At 49.6% G+C, this 18884-nt stretch overlaps 1 protein-coding gene across 3 annotated transcripts in view; it reads right to left on the reverse strand.

Annotated features, from left to right (window-relative positions):
* arfgef3 (ARFGEF family member 3) overlaps positions 1-18884 on the reverse strand; it is a 150691-nt gene that overhangs the window by 62455 nt on the left and 69352 nt on the right. For all 3 annotated transcript variants that reach the window (XM_049481296.1, XM_049481297.1, XM_049481295.1), the window contains exon 14: positions 11123-11288. In XM_049481296.1, the coding sequence (XP_049337253.1) occupies positions 11123-11288 (166 nt within the window). The remainder of the gene's footprint in view (positions 1-11122; positions 11289-18884) is intronic.

Below are 18884 nucleotides of genomic sequence, written 5' to 3' on the forward strand. Positions count from 1 at the left end.
AAGGTGTGAGTTCTGTCGTGGGGTGTGGTGTGTGTGTAGTGTGTGGAGTGTAAGGTGTGGGTTCTGTCGTGGGGTGTGGTGTGGCATGTGTAGTGTGGGGTGTGTCGGTTCTGTTGTGGGGTGGTGTGAATGTGGGGTGTGTGTGGGGTTTGTAGTGTGGGTTCTGTCGTGGGGTGTGGTGTGCGTGTAGTGTGTGGAGTGTAAGGTGTGCGTTCTGTCGTGGGGTGTGGTGTGGGTGTAGTGTGTGGAGTGTAAGGTGTGAGTTCTGTCGAGGGGTGTGGTGTGCGGGTGTAGTGTGTGGAGTGTAAGGTGTGGGTTCCATCATGGGGTGTGGTGTGCGTGTAGTGTGTGGAGTGTAAGGTGTGAGTTCTGTCGTGGGGTGTGGTGTGTGTGTAGTGTGTGGAGTGTAAGGTGTGGGTTCTGTCGTGGGGTGTGGTGTGCGTGTAGTGTGTGGAGTGTAAGGTGTGGGTTCTGTCGTGGGGTGTGGTGTGCGTGTAGTGTGTGGAGTGTAAGGTGTGAGTTCTGTCGTGGAGTGTGGTGTGCGTGTGTAGCGTGTGGGGTGTGTGTAGGGTGGGTTCCATCATAGGGTGTGGTGTGCGTGTAGTGTGTGCAGTGTAAGGTGTGAGTTCTGTCGTGGGGTGTGGTGTGGGTGTAGTGTGTGGAATGTAGGGTGTGAGTTCTGTCGTGGGGTGTGGGGTGCGTGTAGTGTGTGGAATGTAAGGTGTGGGTTCTGTCGTGGGGTGTGGTGTGCGTGTAGTGTGTGGAGTGTAAGGTGTGGGTTCTGTCGTGGGGTGTGGTGTGCGTGTAGTGTGTGGAGTGTAAGGTGTGAGTTCTGTCGTGGAGTGTGGTGTGCGTGTGTAGCGTGTGGGGTGTGTGTAGGGTGGTTTCCATCATAGGGTGTGGTGTGCGTGTAGTGTGTGCAGTGTAAGGTGTGAGTTCTGTCGTGGGGTGTGGTGTGGGTGTAGTGTGTGGAGTGTAAGGTGTGAGTTCTATCAAGGGGTGTGGTGTGCGTGTGTAGTGTATGGGGTGTGGGTTCTGTCATGGGGGGTGGTGTGCGTGTAGTGTGTGTGGAGTGTAAGGTGTGGGTTCTGTCGTGGGGTGTGGTGTGCGTGTGTAGCGTATGGGGTGTGTGTAGGGTGGGTTCCATCATGGGGTGTGCGTGTAGTGTGTGGAGTGTAAGGTGTGGGTTCTGTCGTGGGGTGTGGTGTGCGTGTAGTGTGTGGAGTGTAAGGTGTGAGTTCTGTCGTGGGGTGTGGTGTGCGTGTAGTGTGTGGAGTGTAAGGTGTGAGTGCTGTCGTGGAGTGTGGTGTGCGTGTGTAGCGTGTGGGGTGTGTGTAGGGTGGGTTCCATCATAGGGTGTGGTGTGCGTGTAGTGTGTGCAGTGTAAGGTGTGAGTTCTGTCGTGGGGTGTGGTGTGGGTGTAGTGTGTGGAGTGTAAGGTGTGAGTTCTGTCAAGGGGTGTGGTGTGCGTGTGTAGTGTATGGGGTGTGGGTTCTGTCATGGTGTGTGATGTGCGTGTGTAGTGTATGGGGTGTGGGTTCTGTCATGGTGTGTGATGTGCGTGCAGTGTGTGGAGTGTAAGGTGTGGGTTCTGTCGTGGGGTGTGGTGTGCGTGTGTAGCGTATGGGGTGTGTGTAGGGTGGGTTCCATCATGGGGTGTGGTGTGCGTGTAGTGTGTGGAGTGTAAGGTGTGAGTTCTCTCGTGGGGTGTGGTGTGCGTATAGTGTGTGGAGTGTAAGGTGTGGGTTTTGTCGTGGGGTGTGGTGTGCGTGTAGTGTGTGGAGTGTAAGGTGTGGGTTCTGTCGTGGGGTGTGGTGTGCGTGTAGTGTGTGGAGTGTAAGGTGTGGGTTCTGTCGTGGGGTGAGGTGTGCGTGTAAGGTGTGGGTTCATTCGTGTGGTGTGCTGTGTGTGTAGCGAGTGGGGTGTGTGTAGGGTGGGTGCTGTCATGGGGTGTGGTGTGTGTGTAGTGTGTGGAGTGTAAGCAGTGAGTTCTGTCGTGGGGTGTGGTGTGTGTGTAGCGTGTGGCGTGTGTGTAGGGTGAGTTCTGTCGTGGTGTGTGGTGTGCGGGTAGTGTGTGGAGTGTAAGGTGTGGGTTCTGTCGTGGGGTGTGGTGTGCGTGTAGTGTGTGGAGTGTAAGGTGTGGGTTCTGTCGTGGGGTGTGGTGTGCGTGTAGTGTGTGGAGTGTAAGGTGTGGGTTCTGTCGTGGGGTGAGGTGTGCGTGTAAGGTGTGGGTTCTGTCGTGGGGTGAGGTGTGCATGTAAGGTGTGGGTTCTGTCGTGGGGTGAGGTGTGTGTGTAGCGAGTGGGGTGTGTGTTGGGTGGGTGCTGTCGTAGGGTGTGGTGTGCGTGTAGTGTGTGGAGTGTAAGCAGTGAGTTCTGTCATGGGGTGTGGTGTGTGTGTAGTGTGTGGAGTGTAAGGTGTGGGTTCTGTCGTGGGGTGTGGTGTGCGTGTAGTGTGTGGACTGTAAGGTTTGAGTTCTGTCGTGGGGTGTGGTGTGTGTGTAGTGTGTGGAGTGTAAGGTGTGGGTTCTGTCGTGGGGTGTGGTGTGCGTGTTTGTGTGGAGTGTGTGTGTAGGGTGTGTGTGTGGCATGCGGTGGTATGGGGAGTGAAGTGTGTAGTGTGTGCAAAGTGTAGTTTAGGTTCTGTTGAGGGTGTGAAGTGTGAGTGAAGTGTGGTGGTGTGTGTGAGTGTGTGTAGTGGGGGGTGTGTAGTGTGGGTTGTTTGTGTGGAGTGCGGAGTGTGTGTAATGTGGGGTGCGTGCGCTTTGTGTAGTGTAGGGTGTAGAGTGTATGTCTGTAATCTGGTGTGTGGGGTGTGTGATATGGGGTGTAGACTGTGTTTGTGTATGTGTAGTGTGTGATGTGTGTGTGATGTGGAGTGTGTGTGTAGAATGTGTGGCATGTGGAGTGTGTCTTATGGGGTGTGTGTAGTATGGGGAGTGAAGTGTGTAGTATCTGTGGAGTGTAGTTTGGGTTCTGTTGGGGGTTTGAAGTGTGAGCGTGTGTGGTTTAAGTGTGTGTGTAATGTGTGTGTGGAGTGTAAGGTGTGGGTTCTGTCGTGGGGTGTGGTGTGGCGTGTGTAGTGTGGGTTGTGTCGGTTCTGTTGTGGGGTGGTGTGAACGTGGGGTGTGTGTGGGGTTTGTAGTGTGGGTTCTGTCGTGGGGTGTGGTGTGCGTGTGGGGTGTGTGTAGGGTGGGTTCCATCATAGGGTGTGGTGTGCGTGTAGTGTGTGCAGTGTAAGGTGTGAGTTCTGTCGTGGGGTGTGGTGTGGGTGTAGTGTGTGGAGTGTAAGGTGTGGGTTTTGTCGTGGGTTGTGGTGTGCGTGTAGTGTGTGGAGTGTAAGGTGTGGGTTCTGTCGTGGGGTGTGGTGTGCGTGTGTAGCGTATGGGGTGTGTGTAGGGTGGGTTCCATCATAGGGTGTGGTGTGTGTGTAGTGTGTGCAGTGTAAGGTGTGAGTTCTGTCGTGGGGTGTGGTGTGGGTGTAGTGTGTGGAGTGTAAGGTGTGAGTTCTATCAAGGGGTGTGGTGTGCGTGTGGAGTGTGTGGTGTGGGTTCCATCATGGGGTGTGGTGTGCGTGTAGTGTGTGGAGTGTAAGGTGTGGGTTTTGTCGTGGGGTGTGGTGTGCGTGTAGTGTGTGGAGTGTAAGGTGTGGGTTCTGTCGCGGGGTGTGGTGTGCGTGTAGTGTGTGGAGTGTAAGGTGTGAGTTCTGTCGTGGGGTGTGGTGTGCGTGTAGTGTGTGGAGTGTAAGGTGTGAGTTCTGTCGTGGAGTGTGGTGTGCGTGTGGGGTGTGTGTAGGGTGGGTTCCATCATAGGGTGTGGTGTGCGTGTAGTGTGTGCAGTGTAAGGTGTGAGTTCTGTCGTGGGGTGTGGTGTGGGTGTAGTGTGTGGAGTGTAAGGTGTGAGTTCTATCAAGGGGTGTGGTGTGCGTGTGGAGTGTGTGGTGTGGGTTCCATCATGGGGTGTGGTGTGCGTGTAGTGTGTGGAGTGTAAGGTGTGGGTTTTGTCGTGGGGTGTGGTGTGCGTGTAGTGTGTGGAGTGTAAGGTGTGGGTTCTGTCGTGGGGTGTGGTGTGCGTGTAGTGTGTGGAGTGTAAGGTGTGGGTTCTGTCGTGGGGTGTGGTGTGCGTGTAGTGTAAGGTGTGGGTTCTGTCGTGGGGTGTGGTGTGCGTGTAGTGTAAGGTGTGGGTTCTGTCATGGGGTGTGGTGTGGGTGTAGTGTGTGGAGTGTAAGGTGTGAGTTCTGTCGAGGGGTGTGGTGTGCGTGTGGAGTGTGTGGTGTGGGTTCCATCATGGGGTGTGGTGTGCGTGTAGTGTGTGGAGTGTAAGGTGTGAGTTCTGTCGTGGGGTGTGGTGTGTGTGTAGTGTGTGGAGTGTAAGGTGTGGGTTCTGTCGCGGGGTGTGGTGTGCGTGTAGTGTGTGGAGTGTAAGGTGTGAGTTCTGTTGTGGGGTGTGGTGTGCGTGTAGTGTGTGGAGTGTAAGGTGTGAGTTCTGTCGTGGGGTGTGGTGTGCGTGTGGGGTGTGTGTAGGGTGGGTTCCATCATAGGGTGTGGTGTGCGTGTAGTGTGTGCAGTGTAAGGTGTGGGTTCTGTCGTGGGGTGAGGTGTGCGTGTGTAGCGTATGGGGTGTGTGTAGGGTGGGTTCCATCACAGGGTGTGGTGTGCGTGTAGTGTGTGCAGTGTAAGGTGTGAGTTCTGTCGTGGGGTGTGGTGTGGGTTTAGTGTGTGGAGTGTAAGGTGTGGGTTCTGTCGTGGGGTGAGGTGTACGTGTGTAGCGTATGGGGTGTGTGTAGGGTGGGTTCCATCACAGGGTGTGGTGTGCGTGTAGTGTGTGCAGTGTAAGGTGTGAGTTCTGTCGTGGGGTGTGGTGTGGGTTTAGTGTGTGGAGTGTAAGGTGTGGGTTCTGTCGTGGGGTGTGGTGTGCGTGTAGTGTAAGGTGTGGGTTCTGTCGTGGGGTGTGGTGTGCGTGTAGTGTAAGGTGTGGGTTATGTCGTGGGGTGTGGTGTGTGTGTAGTGTGTGGAGTGTAAGGTGTGGGTTCTGTCGCGGGGTGTGGTGTGCGTGTAGTGTGTGGAGTGTAAGGTGTGAGTTCTGTTGTGGGGTGTTGTGTGCGTGTAGTGTGTGGAGTGTAAGGTGTGAGTTCTGTCGTGGAGTGTGGTGTGCGTGTGGGGTGTGTGTAGGGTGGGTTCCATCATAGGGTGTGGTGTGCGTGTAGTGTGTGCAGTGTAAGGTGTGAGTTCTGTTGTGGGGTGTGGTGTGGGTGTAGTGTGTGGAGTGTAAGGTGTGGGTTTTGTTGTGGGGTGTGGTGTGCGCGTAGTGTGCGGAGTGTAAGGTGTGCGTTCTGTCATGGGGTGTGGTGTGGGTGTAGTGTGTGGAGTGTAAGGTGTGAGTTCTGTTGAGGGGTGTGGTGTGCGGGTGTAGTGTGTGGAGTGTGTGGAGTGGGTTCCATCATGGGGTGTGGTGTGCGTGTAGTGTGTGGAGTGTAAGGTGTGAGTTCTGTCGTGGGGTGTGGTGTGTGTGTAGGGTGGGTTCCATCATAGGGTGTGGTGTGCGTGTAGTGTGTGCAGTGTAAGGTGTGCGTTCTGTCGTGGGGTGTGGTGTGGGTGTAGTGTGTGGAGTGTAAGGTGTGAGTTCTGTCGAGGGGTGTGGTGTGCGGGTGTAGTGTGTGGAGTGTGTGGAGTGGGTTCCATCATGGGGTGTGGTGTGCGTGTAGTGTGTGGAGTGTAAGGTGTGAGTTCTGTCGTGGGGTGTGGTGTGTGTGTAGGGTGGGTTCCATCATAGGGTGTGGTGTGCGTGTAGTGTGTGCAGTGTAAGGTGTGAGTTCTGTCGTGGGGTGTGGTGTGGGTGTAGTGTGTGGAATGTAAGGTGTGAGTTCTATCAAGGGGTGTGGTGTGCGTCTAGTGTGTGGAGTGTAAGGTGTGAGTTCTGTCGTGGGGTGTGGTGTGTGTGTAGTGTGTGGAGTGTAAGGTGTGGGTTCTGTCGTGGGGTGTGGTGTGCGTGTAGTGTGTGGAGTGTAAGGTGTGAGTTCTGTCGTGGAGTGTGGTGTGCGTGTGGGGTGTGTGTAGGGTGGGTTCCATCATAGGGTGTGGTGTGTGTGTAGTGTGTGCAGTGTAAGGTGTGAGTTCTGTCGTGGGGTGTGGTGTGGGTGTAGTGTGTGGAGTGTAAGGTGTGAGTTCTATCAAGGGGTGTGGTGTGCGTGTGTAGTGTATGGGGTGTGGGTTCTGTCATGGGGTGTGGTGTGCGTGTAGTGTGTGGAGTGTAAGGTGTGGGTTCTGTCGTGGGGTGTGGTGTGCGTGTATAGCGTATGGGGTGTGTGTAGGGTGGGTTCCATCATAGGGTGTGGTGTGTGTGTAGTGTGTGCAGTGTAAGGTGTGAGTTCTGTCGTGGGGTGTGGTGTGGGTGTAGTGTGTGGAGTGTAAGGTGTGAGTTCTATCAAGGGGTGTGGTGTGTGTGTGTAGTGTATGGGGTGTGGGTTCTGTCATGGGGTGTGGTGTGCGTGTAGTGTGTGGAGTGTAAGGTGTGGGTTTTGTCGTGGGGTGTGGTGTGCGTGTAGTGTGTGGAGTGTAAGGTGTGGGTTCTGTCGTGGGGTGTGGTGTGCGTGTAGTGTAAGGTGTGGGTTCTGTCGAGGGGTGTGGTGTGCGTGTAGTGTAAGGTGTGGGTTATGTCATGGGGTGTGGTGTGGGTGTAGTGTGTGGAGTGTAAGGTGTGAGTTCTGTCGAGGGGTGTGGTGTGCGTGTGGAGTGTGTGGTGTGGGTTCCATCATGGGGTGTGGTGTGCGTGTAGTGTGTGGAGTGTAAGGTGTGAGTTCGGTCGTGGGGTGTGGTGTGTGTGTAGTGTGTGGAGTGTAAGGTGTGGGTTCTGTCGCGGGGTGTGGTGTGCGTGTAGTGTGTGGAGTGTAAGGTGTGAGTTCTGTCGTGGGGTGTGGTGTGCGTGTAGTGTGTGGAGTGTAAGGTGTGAGTTCTGTCGTGGAGTGTGGTGTGCATGTGGGGTGTGTGTAGGGTGGGTTCCATCATAGGGTGTGGTGTGCGTGTAGTGTGTGCAGTGTAAGGTGTGAGTTCTGTCGTGGGGTGTGGTGTGCGTGTAGTGTGTGGAGTGTAAGGTGTGGGTTCTGTCGTGGGGTGTGGTGTGCGTGTAGTGTAAGGTGTGGGTTCTGTCGTGGGGTGAGGTGTGCGTGTAAGGTGTGGGTTCTTCTGTGGGGTGTGGTATGCGTGTGTAGCGTGTGGGGTGTGTGTAGGGTGGGTTCCATCATGGGGTGTGGTGTGCGTGTAGTGTGTGGAGTGTAAGGGTGTGAGTTCTGTCGTGGGGTGTGGTGTGGGTGTAGTGTGTGGAGTGTAAGGTGTGAGTTCTGTCGAGGGGTGTGGTGTGCGTGTGTAGTGTGTGGAGTGTGTGGTGTGGGTTCCATCATGGGGTGTGGTGTGCGTGTAGTGTGTGGAGTGTAAGGTGTGAGTTCTGTCTTGGGGTGTGGTGTGTGTGTAGTGTGTGGAGTGTAAGGTGTGGGTTCTGTCGCGGGGTGTGGTGTGCGTGTGTAGTGTGTGGAGTGTGTGGTGTGGGTTCCATCATGGGGTGTGGTGTGCGTGTAGTGTGTGGAGTGTAAGGTGTGAGTTCTGTCTTGGGGTGTGGTGTGTGTGTAGTGTGTGGAGTGTAAGGTGTGGGTTCTGTCGCGGGGTGTGGTGTGCGTGTAGTGTGTGGAGTGTAAGGTGTGAGTTCTGTCGTGGGGTGTGGTGTGCGTGTAGTGTGTGGAGTGTAAGGTGTGAGTTCTGTCGTGGAGTGTGGTGTGCGTGTGGTGTGTGTGTAGGGTGGGTTCCATCATAGGGTGTGGTGTGCGTGTAGTGTGTGCAGTGTAAGGTGTGAGTTCTGTCGTGGGGTGTGGTGTGGGTGTAGTGTGTGGAGTGTAAGGTGTGGGTTTTGTCGTGGGGTGAGGTGTGCGTGTGTAGTGTATGGGGTGTGGGTTCTGTCATGGTGTGTGATGTGCGTGTAGTGTGTGGAGTGTAAGGTGTGGGTTCTGTCGTGGGGTGAGGTGTGCGTGTGTAGCGTATGGGGTGTGTGTAGGGTGGGTTCCATCACAGGGTGTGGTGTGCGTGTAGTGTGTGCAGTGTAAGGTGTGAGTTCTGTCGTGGGGTGTGGTGTGGGCTTAGTGTGTGGAGTGTAAGGTGTGGGTTCTGTCGTGGGGTGAGGTGTGCGTGTGTAGCGTATGGAGTGTGTGTAGGGTGGGTTCCATCACAGGGTGTGGTGTGCGTGTAGTGTGTGCAGTGTAAGGTGTGAGTTCTGTCGTGGGGTGTGGTGTGGGTGTAGTGTGTGGAGTGTAAGGTGTGAGTTCTGTCAAGGGGTGTGGTGTGCGTGTGTAGTGTATGGGGTGTGGGTTCTGTCATGGTGTGTGATGTGCGTGTAGTGTGTGGAGTGTAAGGTGTGGGTTCTGTCGTGGGGTGAGGTGTGCATGTGTAGCGTATGGGGTGTGTGTAGGGTGGGTTCCATCATGGGGTGTGGTGTGCGTGTAGTGTGTGGAGTGTAAGGTGTGGGTTTTGTCGTGGGGTGTGGTGTGCGTGTAGTGTGTGGAGTGTAAGGTGTGGGTTCTGTCATGGGGTGTGGTGTGCGTGTAGCGTGTGGCGTTTGTGTAGGGTGAGTTCTGTCGTGGTGTGCGGGGTTGTGTGTGGAGTGTAAGGTGTGGGTTCTGTCGTGGGGTGTGGTGTGCGTGTAGTGTGTAGAGTGTAAGGTGTGGGTTCTGTCGTGTGGTGTGCTGTGTGTGTAGCGAGTGGGGTGTGTGTAGGGTGGGTGCTGTCGTGGGGTGTGGTGTGCGTGTAGTGTGTGGAGTGTAAGCAGTGAGTTCTCTCGTGGGGTGTGGTGTGTGTGTAGCGTGTGGCGTTTGTGTAGGGTGAGTTCTGTCGTGGTGTGCGGGGTTGTGTGTGGAGTGTAAGGTGTGGGTTCTGTCGTGGGGTGTGGTGTGCGTGTAGTGTGTAGAGTGTAAGGTGTGGGTTCTGTCGTGGGGTGTGGTGTGCGTGTAGTGTGTGGAGTGTAAGGTGTGGGTTCTGTCAGGAGGTGAGGTGTGCGTGTAGTGTGTGGAGTGTAAGCTGTGGGGTAAGGTGTGGGGTGAGGTGTGCATGTAAGGTGTGGGTTCTTTCGTGGGGTGTGTGTGTAGCGAGTGGGGTGTGTGTTGGGTGGGTGCTGTTGTGGTGTGTGGTGTGCGTGTAGTGCGTGGAGTGTAAGGTGTGGGTTCTGTCGTGGGGTGTAATGTGCGTGTAGTGTGTGGAGTGTAAGGTGTGGGTTCTGTCGTGGGGTGTGGTGTGCGTGTAGTGTGTGGAGTGTAAGGTGTGGGTTCTGTCGTGGGGTGTGGTGTGCGTGTAGTGTGTGGAGTGTAAGGTGTGGGTTCTGTCGTGGGGTGTGGTGTGCGTGTAGTGTGTGGAGTGTAAAGTGTGAGTTCTGTCGAGGGGTGTGGTGTGCGTGTAGTGTGTGGAGTGTAAGGTGTGGGTTCTGTCGTGGGGTGTGGTGTGCGTGTAGTGTGTGGAGTGTAAGGTGTGGGTTCTGTCGTGGGGTGTGGTGTGCGTGTAGTGTAAGGTGTGGGTTCTGTCGTGGGGTGTGGTGTGTGTGTAGCATGTGGGGTGTGTGTAGGGTGAGTTCTGTTGTGGTGTGTGGTGTGCATGTAGTGTGTGGAGTGTAAGGTGTGGGTTCTGTCGTGGGGTGTGGTGTGCGTGTAGTGTGTGGAGTGTAAGGTGTGGGTTCTGTCGTGGGGTGTGGTGTGCGTGTAGTGTGTGGAGTGTAAGGTGTGGGTTCTGTCGTGGGGTGTGGTGTGTGTGGAGTGTAAGGTGTGAGTTCTGTCGTGGTGTGTGGTGTGCGGGTAGTGTGTGGAGTGTAAGGTGTGGGTTCTGTCGTGGGGTGTGGTGTGCGTGTAGTGTGTGGAGTGTAAGGTGTGGGTTCTGTCGTGGGGTGTGGTGTGTGTGTGTAGCATGTGGGGTGTGTGTAGGGTGAGTTCTGTTGTGGTGTGTGGTGTGCGTGTAGTGTGTGGAGTGTAAGGTGTGGGTTCTGTCGTGGGGTGTGGTGTGCGTATAGTGTGTGGAGTGTAAGGTGTGGGTTCTGTCGTGGGGTGTGGTGTGCATGTAGTGTGTGGAGTGTAAGGTGTGGGTTCTGTCGTGGGGTGTGGTGTGCGTGTAGTGTGTGGAGTGTAAGGTGTGGGTTCTGTCGTGGGGTGTGGTGTGCGTGTAGTGTAAGGTGTGGGTTCTGTCGTGGGGTGTGGTGTGCGTGTAGTGTGTGGAGTGTAAGGTGTGGGTTCTGTCGTGGGGTGTGGTGTGTGTGGAGTGTAAGGTGTGAGTTCTGTCGTGGTGTGTGGTGTGCGGGTAGTGTGTGGAGTGTAAGGTGTGGGTTCTGTCGTGGGGTGTGGTGTGCGTGTAGTGTGTGGAGTGTAAGGTGTGGGTTCTGTCGTGGGGTGTGGTGTGTGTGTGTAGCATGTGGGGTGTGTGTAGGGTGAGTTCTGTTGTGGTGTGTGGTGTGCGTGTAGTGTGTGGAGTGTAAGGTGTGGGTTCTGTCGTGGGGTGTGGTGTGCGTATAGTGTGTGGAGTGTAAGGTGTGGGTTCTGTCGTGGGGTGTGGTGTGCATGTAGTGTGTGGAGTGTAAGGTGTGGGTTCTGTCGTGGGGTGTGGTGTGCGTGTAGTGTGTGGAGTGTAAGGTGTGGGTTCTGTCGTGGGGTGTGGTGTGCGTGTAGTGTTTGGAGTGTAAGGTGTGAGTTCTGTTGTGGGGTGTGGTGTGCGTGTAGTGTTTGGAGTGTAAGCAGTGAGTTCTGTTGTGGGGTGTGGTGTGTGTGTAGCGAGTGGGGTGTGTGTAGGGTAGGTGCTGTCGTGAGGTGTGGTGTGCGTGTAGTGTGTAAGGTGTGGGTTCTGTGGTGGGGGGTGGTTTGCGTGGTGTGCGTGTAGTGTGCGGGGTGTGTGTAAGGTGTGGGAGCTGTCGTGGGGTGTGCTGTGCGTGTAGTGGGTAAGGTGTGGGGTCTGTGTGTGTAGTGTGCGGGGTGTGGGTTCTGTTGTAGGGTGTGGTGTCCTGTGAAGCCTGTGGAGTAGCATTAAGAAATTCAAGCATAGAATAATAATAATAATAATAATAATAGTAATAAGATCAGATCCACATCAAACCTTAAAGACAGTGAAGATTACCTGTAAGCATTGTAATGAGGGGTAAAGAGTGGTCCTCAGGAGAGCCCCAATAGCCAGCATCCACTAGCAAGTTTCTCTCTAACACTTGGTGATACAGTTCTTCTATCCAGGCTTGAGAAAGCACCACCAACACTCCACTGCTCTGGATCTGACGCACAAACTCTTTCTGTAGAGACAGATCAAGACACTCAGTGTATACACTCATGTAGTATTAAACTGCTTGAAAAATAAAGGGAAAACTGAAATAACATATCCTTTGTATCAATAAATAAAATATTCCAGTTAAATAACGTAAAAATTAAAAATTAAAATCAAAATTACTATCCCATGGATGTCTGGATTTGGAATCATACTCAAAATCAAAGTGGAAAATCAAATGACAGGCTGATCCAACTTCAGTAAAAACACCTCAAAACAAGTTAAGATGAGGCTCAGTAACGTTTGTGGCTCCACGTGCCTGTATGACCTCCCTACAATGCCTAGGTTGCTCCTGATCAGCCGGCAGATATTCTCCTGAGAAATCTCCTCCCAGACCGGGATTAAAGCATATTAAAGCGTCAGTCAACTCCTGGACAGTCTGTGGTGCAGTGTGGAGTTGGACCTAATGGCAGTCAGGGTACCTCTGGCGAGCACATGGAGGTCTGTGAGGCCCTCCAAATAAATGCCTCCCCACACCATTACTGACCCACTGCCAAACCGGTGATGATGGAGGATGTTGCAGCAGCAGCGCCTGTCACACGTGATCAGTGTGAACCTTCTCTCATCCATGAAAAGCACAGGGTGCCAACGGTGAATCTTTATGTTCATGTTTCAGACAGTTTGAGCAGAAACATGGATTTTAGTGGCCCGCTGGAGGTCATTTTGCAGGGCTCTTGCACTGCTCCTCCTGTTCCTCCTTGCACAAAGGAGGAGGTAGCCATCCTGCTGCGGGGTTGTTGCCTTCCTACGGCCCCCTCCATGTCTCCTGGTGTACTGGCCTGTCTCCTGGTATCTGCTCCATGCTCTGGACACTTTGCTGACAGACACAGCAAACCTTAACCACAGCTCGCATTAAATGTGCCATCCTGGATGAGCTGCACTACCTAAGCAACTTCTATGGGTTGCAGACACCGCCTCATGCTACCTCTATGCTGAAAGAACTGATAAAATGCAAAAGTTACCAGAACATCAGCCAGAAAGAATGAGAACAGAGAAATGGTTTGTGGTCACCACCTGCAGACCCACTCCTTTATAGGAGTTGTCTTGCTAATTGCCTGTCATTTCTACCTGTTGTTTGTTCCATTTGCACAACAGAAGGTGAAATTGATTCATAATCAGTGTTGCTTCTTAACTGAACAGGTTAATTTTACAGAAGTGTGGTTGACTTGAAGTTCCATTGTGTTGTTTAAGTGCTCCCTTTATTTTTTCGACCTGTTGCCCTAACCTCCATCATAAGCAAATGCTTTGAGAGGCTGGTTAGGGATATCATCTGTTCCTCACTGCCTGGCACCCTTGACCCACTACAGTTTGCATAATGGCAGAACAGATCCCCTGATGATGCAATCACCCTGACCCTGCACACTGCCCTCTCTCACCTGGACAAGAACATGTATGTGAGAATGCTGAATGCTGAACTGTAATACACAAACAACACTATTGTAGTGGATTAACCAGAGGATTTCTTCATTGCTTGGACACAAACACACACTACCCCCACTTTACGGCCTATAAGGAAACTTCGAACCCAGAACACTCTAAAAAAAACCTTGGAGTAATCTTTTTTTTTCAAACAACCTTAAATTTCAAAATGACATTTACTGATTATTTCTTCACTCAGCCTCGCCCGAGAGCCCTAAATGCGAGTTTAGGGTAAAATTCTGTTTACATTCCTCCAAGTCATAAACCTCGGAGTTAATGTAAACATTTGGAACATTTGCAACACATTTGCAACATTTGCATCACTAGGACGGGACTGCGGACTTAAGAGAGTGTCAAAACTTAATTAATGCCTTGGAAATTGTTAATTCACCAAATGTTGTACCAATTTAGGGGTTTGTGCCTAGTTACTTCTGCAATCACTTAGAAATAAGATTAATGAAATTAAGAGAAATGTTCTAAGCTTGGAAATTCCATTGACCGTTTGTAAGTGAGACTCTCTGCTCTCTGTTCACCAACCTCCCCCACCGTCGTAAATTCCGATGCCAGCCGCTTATCTAAGCATTCAGCAAAGGGGAGGAATTTCTCACTAAGAAGATTTTGCTTAAAATACATATATATTGACTATATAAAAAAGGTGTTTTATAGAATGTTTACTAAATAATGGTATATGTGTCTGGTATATGGTATATGTGTTTGGATGTGTCCTGATTGAATTCTCCTACACATTCAAGTCTGAATCAACAAGGTTTAATTAGCATTTGATAATATAGCTTTATTTGGTTATCAGTGGTTTAATCATGTATTTTCTTTTAAGTGATTTAATTGGGTTTAAATAATATCATGACTCTTGATCTCTTTCTGACAGAGTACCATCCATCATTGTATTTCTAAGATTATCTTGAGTATTACAAAACTGTTTGTGGGCAATATATATATATTACATTTATTGTGATTCAATTGTAAGATTGTGTTTCCTGAATTTATCATCACAAACTGATATGCTGAAAAATGTATTTTGATCCATTGTTTAATTGAGTTTTCTTTTGGTTTGATCTATTAGAAAAATTCTGAAGCATGCTGACCATGTGAGCGAGGGGGGGTTTTATGGCCCTTTGTGAATCCCCACCAAAGTTTGAAATTGCTCCTAGACCAATCAAAACACAGACACTTGGGCCACAGAGCCAATCGGAGCTCAAGGGCCAAACAGGCCACAGAGTCTAATAGTAAACTGGGCAGACACAGTTCAGTTGCCAGTTGAGTTTTGGGAGTTCAGGTCAGAGCAGTTAGAGAAGGAGTTGGAGAAGATGAGTTGAGGAAAACAGTTAGAGGAGAGAGGTTAGGGAGCCCAGAGATGGAGAAAGGATAGACTGTTAGTTTAGTCATCTTAAGTTAGTTTTCTTAGACTAGCGCATTTAATCTTCAAGTATATTAATCTTAGCTATCCTAGTTAAAATATCTAAGGTTATTTTACAATCTACGAAGCCAAGCATTATTCCATCTAAGTTTAGCTAAAGTACAGCTGAAAAAGAGATCCGCCAGATCCAACCCAGAAACCTGCGGTCCGGAGGCCACCAGCAAGCCAGCTGAGAGCGAAGGGATTTCCCTGTGGGTTCTCATGGGGCTCCGTGCTGACACAGGAAGTCAACCCACCCTGCAGGCAGGCTCACGTGATCCTTTTTCGGGGTGAAGCATCAGACGACCAACCCAGGCGGACGTCACCAAGGCCCACTTCAACAACTCAGAGTAAGGCAGAGCTGGGTTTAATCTTTCGGCAGATGGTGTTCTGTTGGTCATGGTCTGGGTCAGGTCTTTAATAGAGCGTCTTTAGTATAGATGACTCATTTTGAGTGGCTTGGTTGGAAATAAGAATTGGTTTCGTAGACTTAAAATGCCTTAGATCCTTATTTAGAAATACTCACTTAATAGTTATATTAATCTTTATTCCTTTCATATCAGCATTATAACGTGTTTGTTCTTTTATTTCTCATTTATCATTCTACACTATGATTTGATAGCTAATGGCTACATTTATGACTTTTTAATGAATTATTTACTCATATCTGTGTGATTTAATAAATACTTTTATTTTACAAAACCTGTCATTTCAGTGTGTTTTTCTGGATAACTTGGTTATGAAAATTTCTGTTACCTGTAGAAACCACACCCTGAGATGTCTTGTGTTATTAATTAATTTGATTAATCAATTAATTAATTAATTGATTAATCTAATTAAATTAATTTAATAACTGGCGCCCAATTAAAAAATATTTCAACATCTCAATTAGCACCAGGTATTAAACCACTGAGCCCGCTACATAATTGGCTCGCCAACGTGGGGCAGGATTATATTCTTATTGGTTCTCCGCCGCGAGACCAGAATATATACACATTTCATAACCAGTTCCAGAAAATAGCGCTGTAAGTTGCAGAATAAAGTGTATTTTGTTGTTATTATTAAATGCGTTAGCTGCTGGCTAGCTGGCTTAGCTGGAGTTAACTGCATAAACCCAGCGTGTTAGAAACACACGCACATGTGCTACACATGTTTTTGTTTACAATTCAGGACTGGCCAGTCCCCCGCTGTGTGTGCGCGTCGCGCGCACGGTCCCCTGTTTGTCTGTATAACGTGTACAGTTATGTGTGTGGTATGCGAGCGCTCTTGAAAACATTACTCTTATTTGTAAAATAAGCTTGGTTGACACACCGCCGTGTGTGGGCAACCTTAAACCCGGGTGTATATACGTGTATATACGTGTGTACTTACATAAAGTTCGAACTGTTTCCGGTAAAATAGACATATTTTGCCAGTGTTGATCTAAGGCCTTCGCGCAGCCCTGAGTCGCGGATCTCCGGCTCATCGACTCCGCGCTCCAGTTAAAACTGCCGGTTTTTGCGCGAAATCCGTAAAATCCTGCAGTACTGGACACTTCCACGTGCGTAAAAGAGTAGCTAACTTTTACGTAACACCACCCTGAGTGGCAGGAAGTTTATTGTGTGCGTGATTAAACTAACCACGCCAGGATGTAAATCCTCTTTGCTCATCTTGTGAAGTGTGTTGCTGCTGTGTTAAACTTTAGGACAGCCGAGTCCTTCTCCTCTGCTATTCACAGTCGACTGAGTCAGTCAAATCTGCTGACCAGGTCCCAGACCCAAGGGGCGGTCCTTAACGTGGCATCATCAGTGGGCGTGACCACTCCCACCAGTCGGCCTCTGCCACCATCTGGTGGACAGCCTGACTATTTACACTCAAACTCAAAGGGTGTTTTACTACCCCTCACCACTAGGGGGAGTACACTGCCACATCGCCATCTGGTGTTTGATTTGGTTAACTGCATACAGTGCAGAAAGGTGCATCTCATTTGTTTGACCACCAGAGGGAGCCACTTAGCCACATAGCTGTGTCGCCACCTGGTGTTGTACTTGTGTAATTGCTATCATCCTGTAGAGTGCATTTAGAGTTTCTGTCGCCAGAGGGTGCAATTTCAAACAAACTTTTGTTAAGTTAATAAAGGGAATTTGCATTGTGGTTGGGTTAAATGGTTTGTAAATAAGTAAACAAATAACTGCATTCATTTAATCGGTTTATATTAAATAGTTAAATTTAAGTTTCAGGTCTGCTCTCTCAAACATTACTCTTTATGTTACATTGAACCAAGCTAAATAGCTATCTCCATTGAGTAACTAATCACAACATAAAATAATTAACTGGTCATTTTAATCAATTTGATTAAGTAAAGTTAATTAAATTTTTGTTAATTAATTATTTTCAATTTAATTCAACCATCTTCAAATAAATTAAGCTTAATTATTGATCGATTAAGATCAATTATTAATAACTGATTGAAATTAATTAATTAATTAACCATTAAAAAAAAAAAAAAAAAAAAAAAAAAAAAAAAAAAAAAAAAACTATCCAGTTATCAGTTACTCAACCATATACCCAGCACACCTGTGCTTAATACATAGTTAAATTCTCCCATCCTGTACATAGTTAATAACTATACTCATATTTAGACATACTGTGTATAGTGGCCTACAGTTACTAAACTGTTCACTAGCATCACTGACAACAAATCTAACTATTCTTTCAAAATTAATCTACTAATTGTAACCTTAGGTCACCCACTTTTACAGATTTTCTTCTTAGAAAAGGCACAATGCTAATTAACTCGTACATAAAATAAACTTGTTTGTCACCAAAATTGTTTGATTCCACGTGCTTTACGTAAATCAAAATGTGTGTCACTGAAAAAGCTCTTTTAGAGCTTACAGCTGGTTTACCCCCAGGACTTACCGTCCCAGTCCAACAAATGGACAGTGGGGGTCTCCATGCACTAATTGCCAAAAGCCTCAATGAGTGTGTATCTAAAATCCTTGAGAGCAAGCAACAAGTGGATCCGATTTCCCTAATACTGTGGAAACAACTGCTGTTGTCACAGGATCAACTTGCTGCTTCCTCCAAAACCATTCAAAATCTCCAAGCAGAGATTGTGACTTTAAATGATAGAGTTGCAGACCTAGAGAACAAAACTGTACAGTCTGAAATGAACCAAAGAGACCTCAAAACCGAAGTGCAGCTGCTTCAAAAGGAAGCCAACATAGCTACCCAACTTGCAGCTCAGTCACAGGAAAAACTAAAACATGCTATGGCAAGACAGGTTGAGCTACAAACTGAATTAGCACATGCTAACAATGCAGTCAAATTAACTCGAGACCAAACAGAGTTAACATTTGAGCTGATGATGGAGGGAGACTCCCCCATCAATCCAGCTGGTAAATCAGGAACCCCTGGGGTTCCTGATCTTAAGCAACAACCATCCACAAATACATTCCCTCTAGTCTCCCTTAAAGGTGCTGAAGCGCCAGTAGAACCAAGGTTCACTCAGCGTTCCCAGCCACATGGGACCTCTGTGCAACCTCAAGCACCCTCTGATAGAGATTTGGACAAAATTGCGCGTAACATCCCACGCTTTGAACCAGAACCGGACGGTTTTAATGATGTCCACCAGTATCTTCGCGACATTGACTTCTTCTTACGCCGTTTCCCCAAGGCCACGGTAGATGATAAAATCTACCTCATTAGGGTGTCCTCTAGTCGGGAAGTTGGACGTTTCATTGAGCGCCAACCACCCCAGGTTAAGAGAGACTATCCTGCTCTTTGCAAGGCTTTGGAGAATGAGTTCTCCAACCACCTTGTTCAAACCGGCCTTGCTGCAGCTCTTGCAATAAAGCAGAGTCGCCAGGAAACACCCCTACAGTACTATCACCGCCTCAGGCACGCTTATTTCGGCTATAGAAATGAGCCTGGAATGGAGGAAGAGGAAGTTTTCAAAACATTGTTCGTGAGAAACCTCCATCCCTCCACCAGTCACTCTTTTGGAGTCGCAGCCTGCCCTCGTACGCTAACAAGCCGGCAGCTGCGTGATTTGGCTCTCAGAGGATTTGCTAAGTTCCAACAAAACATTAATAAAAAATCAGAGTCAAATGATGTCCTGATAATTAATGAGCAGTCCTCCCACGTCAAGCAAAAAGGGGCACACAAGGCCCCAATGCCACCTAAGACCCAGTTAAACCACAAAAACCAGAGAGTGTTCCACTCTTGGCGTCGCTCGTCCCTACATTGGGCCAAGCAAAGTGACCAAAAGCCCTCCTATCGAAAGAAAGGTAGGATAAAACGCAGTTGGAATGGCAAACACTCACAGCACCATGCTCGAGCACAGAGCTCCAGCAAACTTCAATCTCCGCTCAGGAGAAAGAGCCCAAAGCACCACAAACGTTGGTGTCCACCTAAAGGGCACAAGGATGAGACATATCCAACTAACCTGAGCACTAAAGACGGCAGTCTGCTCAGACAATTTCGTAACGAAAAACGCAAGCAGGACAATGCTGAATCTGAATTCTTGCCAATTGTCCATGCTCCAGATCAACCTGCTTGGGGGGGTGCGAAATCCACCCACCCCAATGCAGCCTTGGTACAGCCAGACGCTGAAAACAACCACACTGAGGAAGCTTCTTCCCTCAGCCTGGAGGATCCACCACCTAAACATTTCTTGGGTTTCTTAACCGAGAAAGGTTCAACACCAAAATTCTACCTAGCCACCTGGCTGGAAGATGTGTTCGGGTA

Source organism: Astyanax mexicanus, chromosome 7, assembly GCF_023375975.1.
Source record: "Astyanax mexicanus isolate ESR-SI-001 chromosome 7, AstMex3_surface, whole genome shotgun sequence".
Taxonomy (NCBI): domain Eukaryota; kingdom Metazoa; phylum Chordata; class Actinopteri; order Characiformes; family Acestrorhamphidae; genus Astyanax; species Astyanax mexicanus.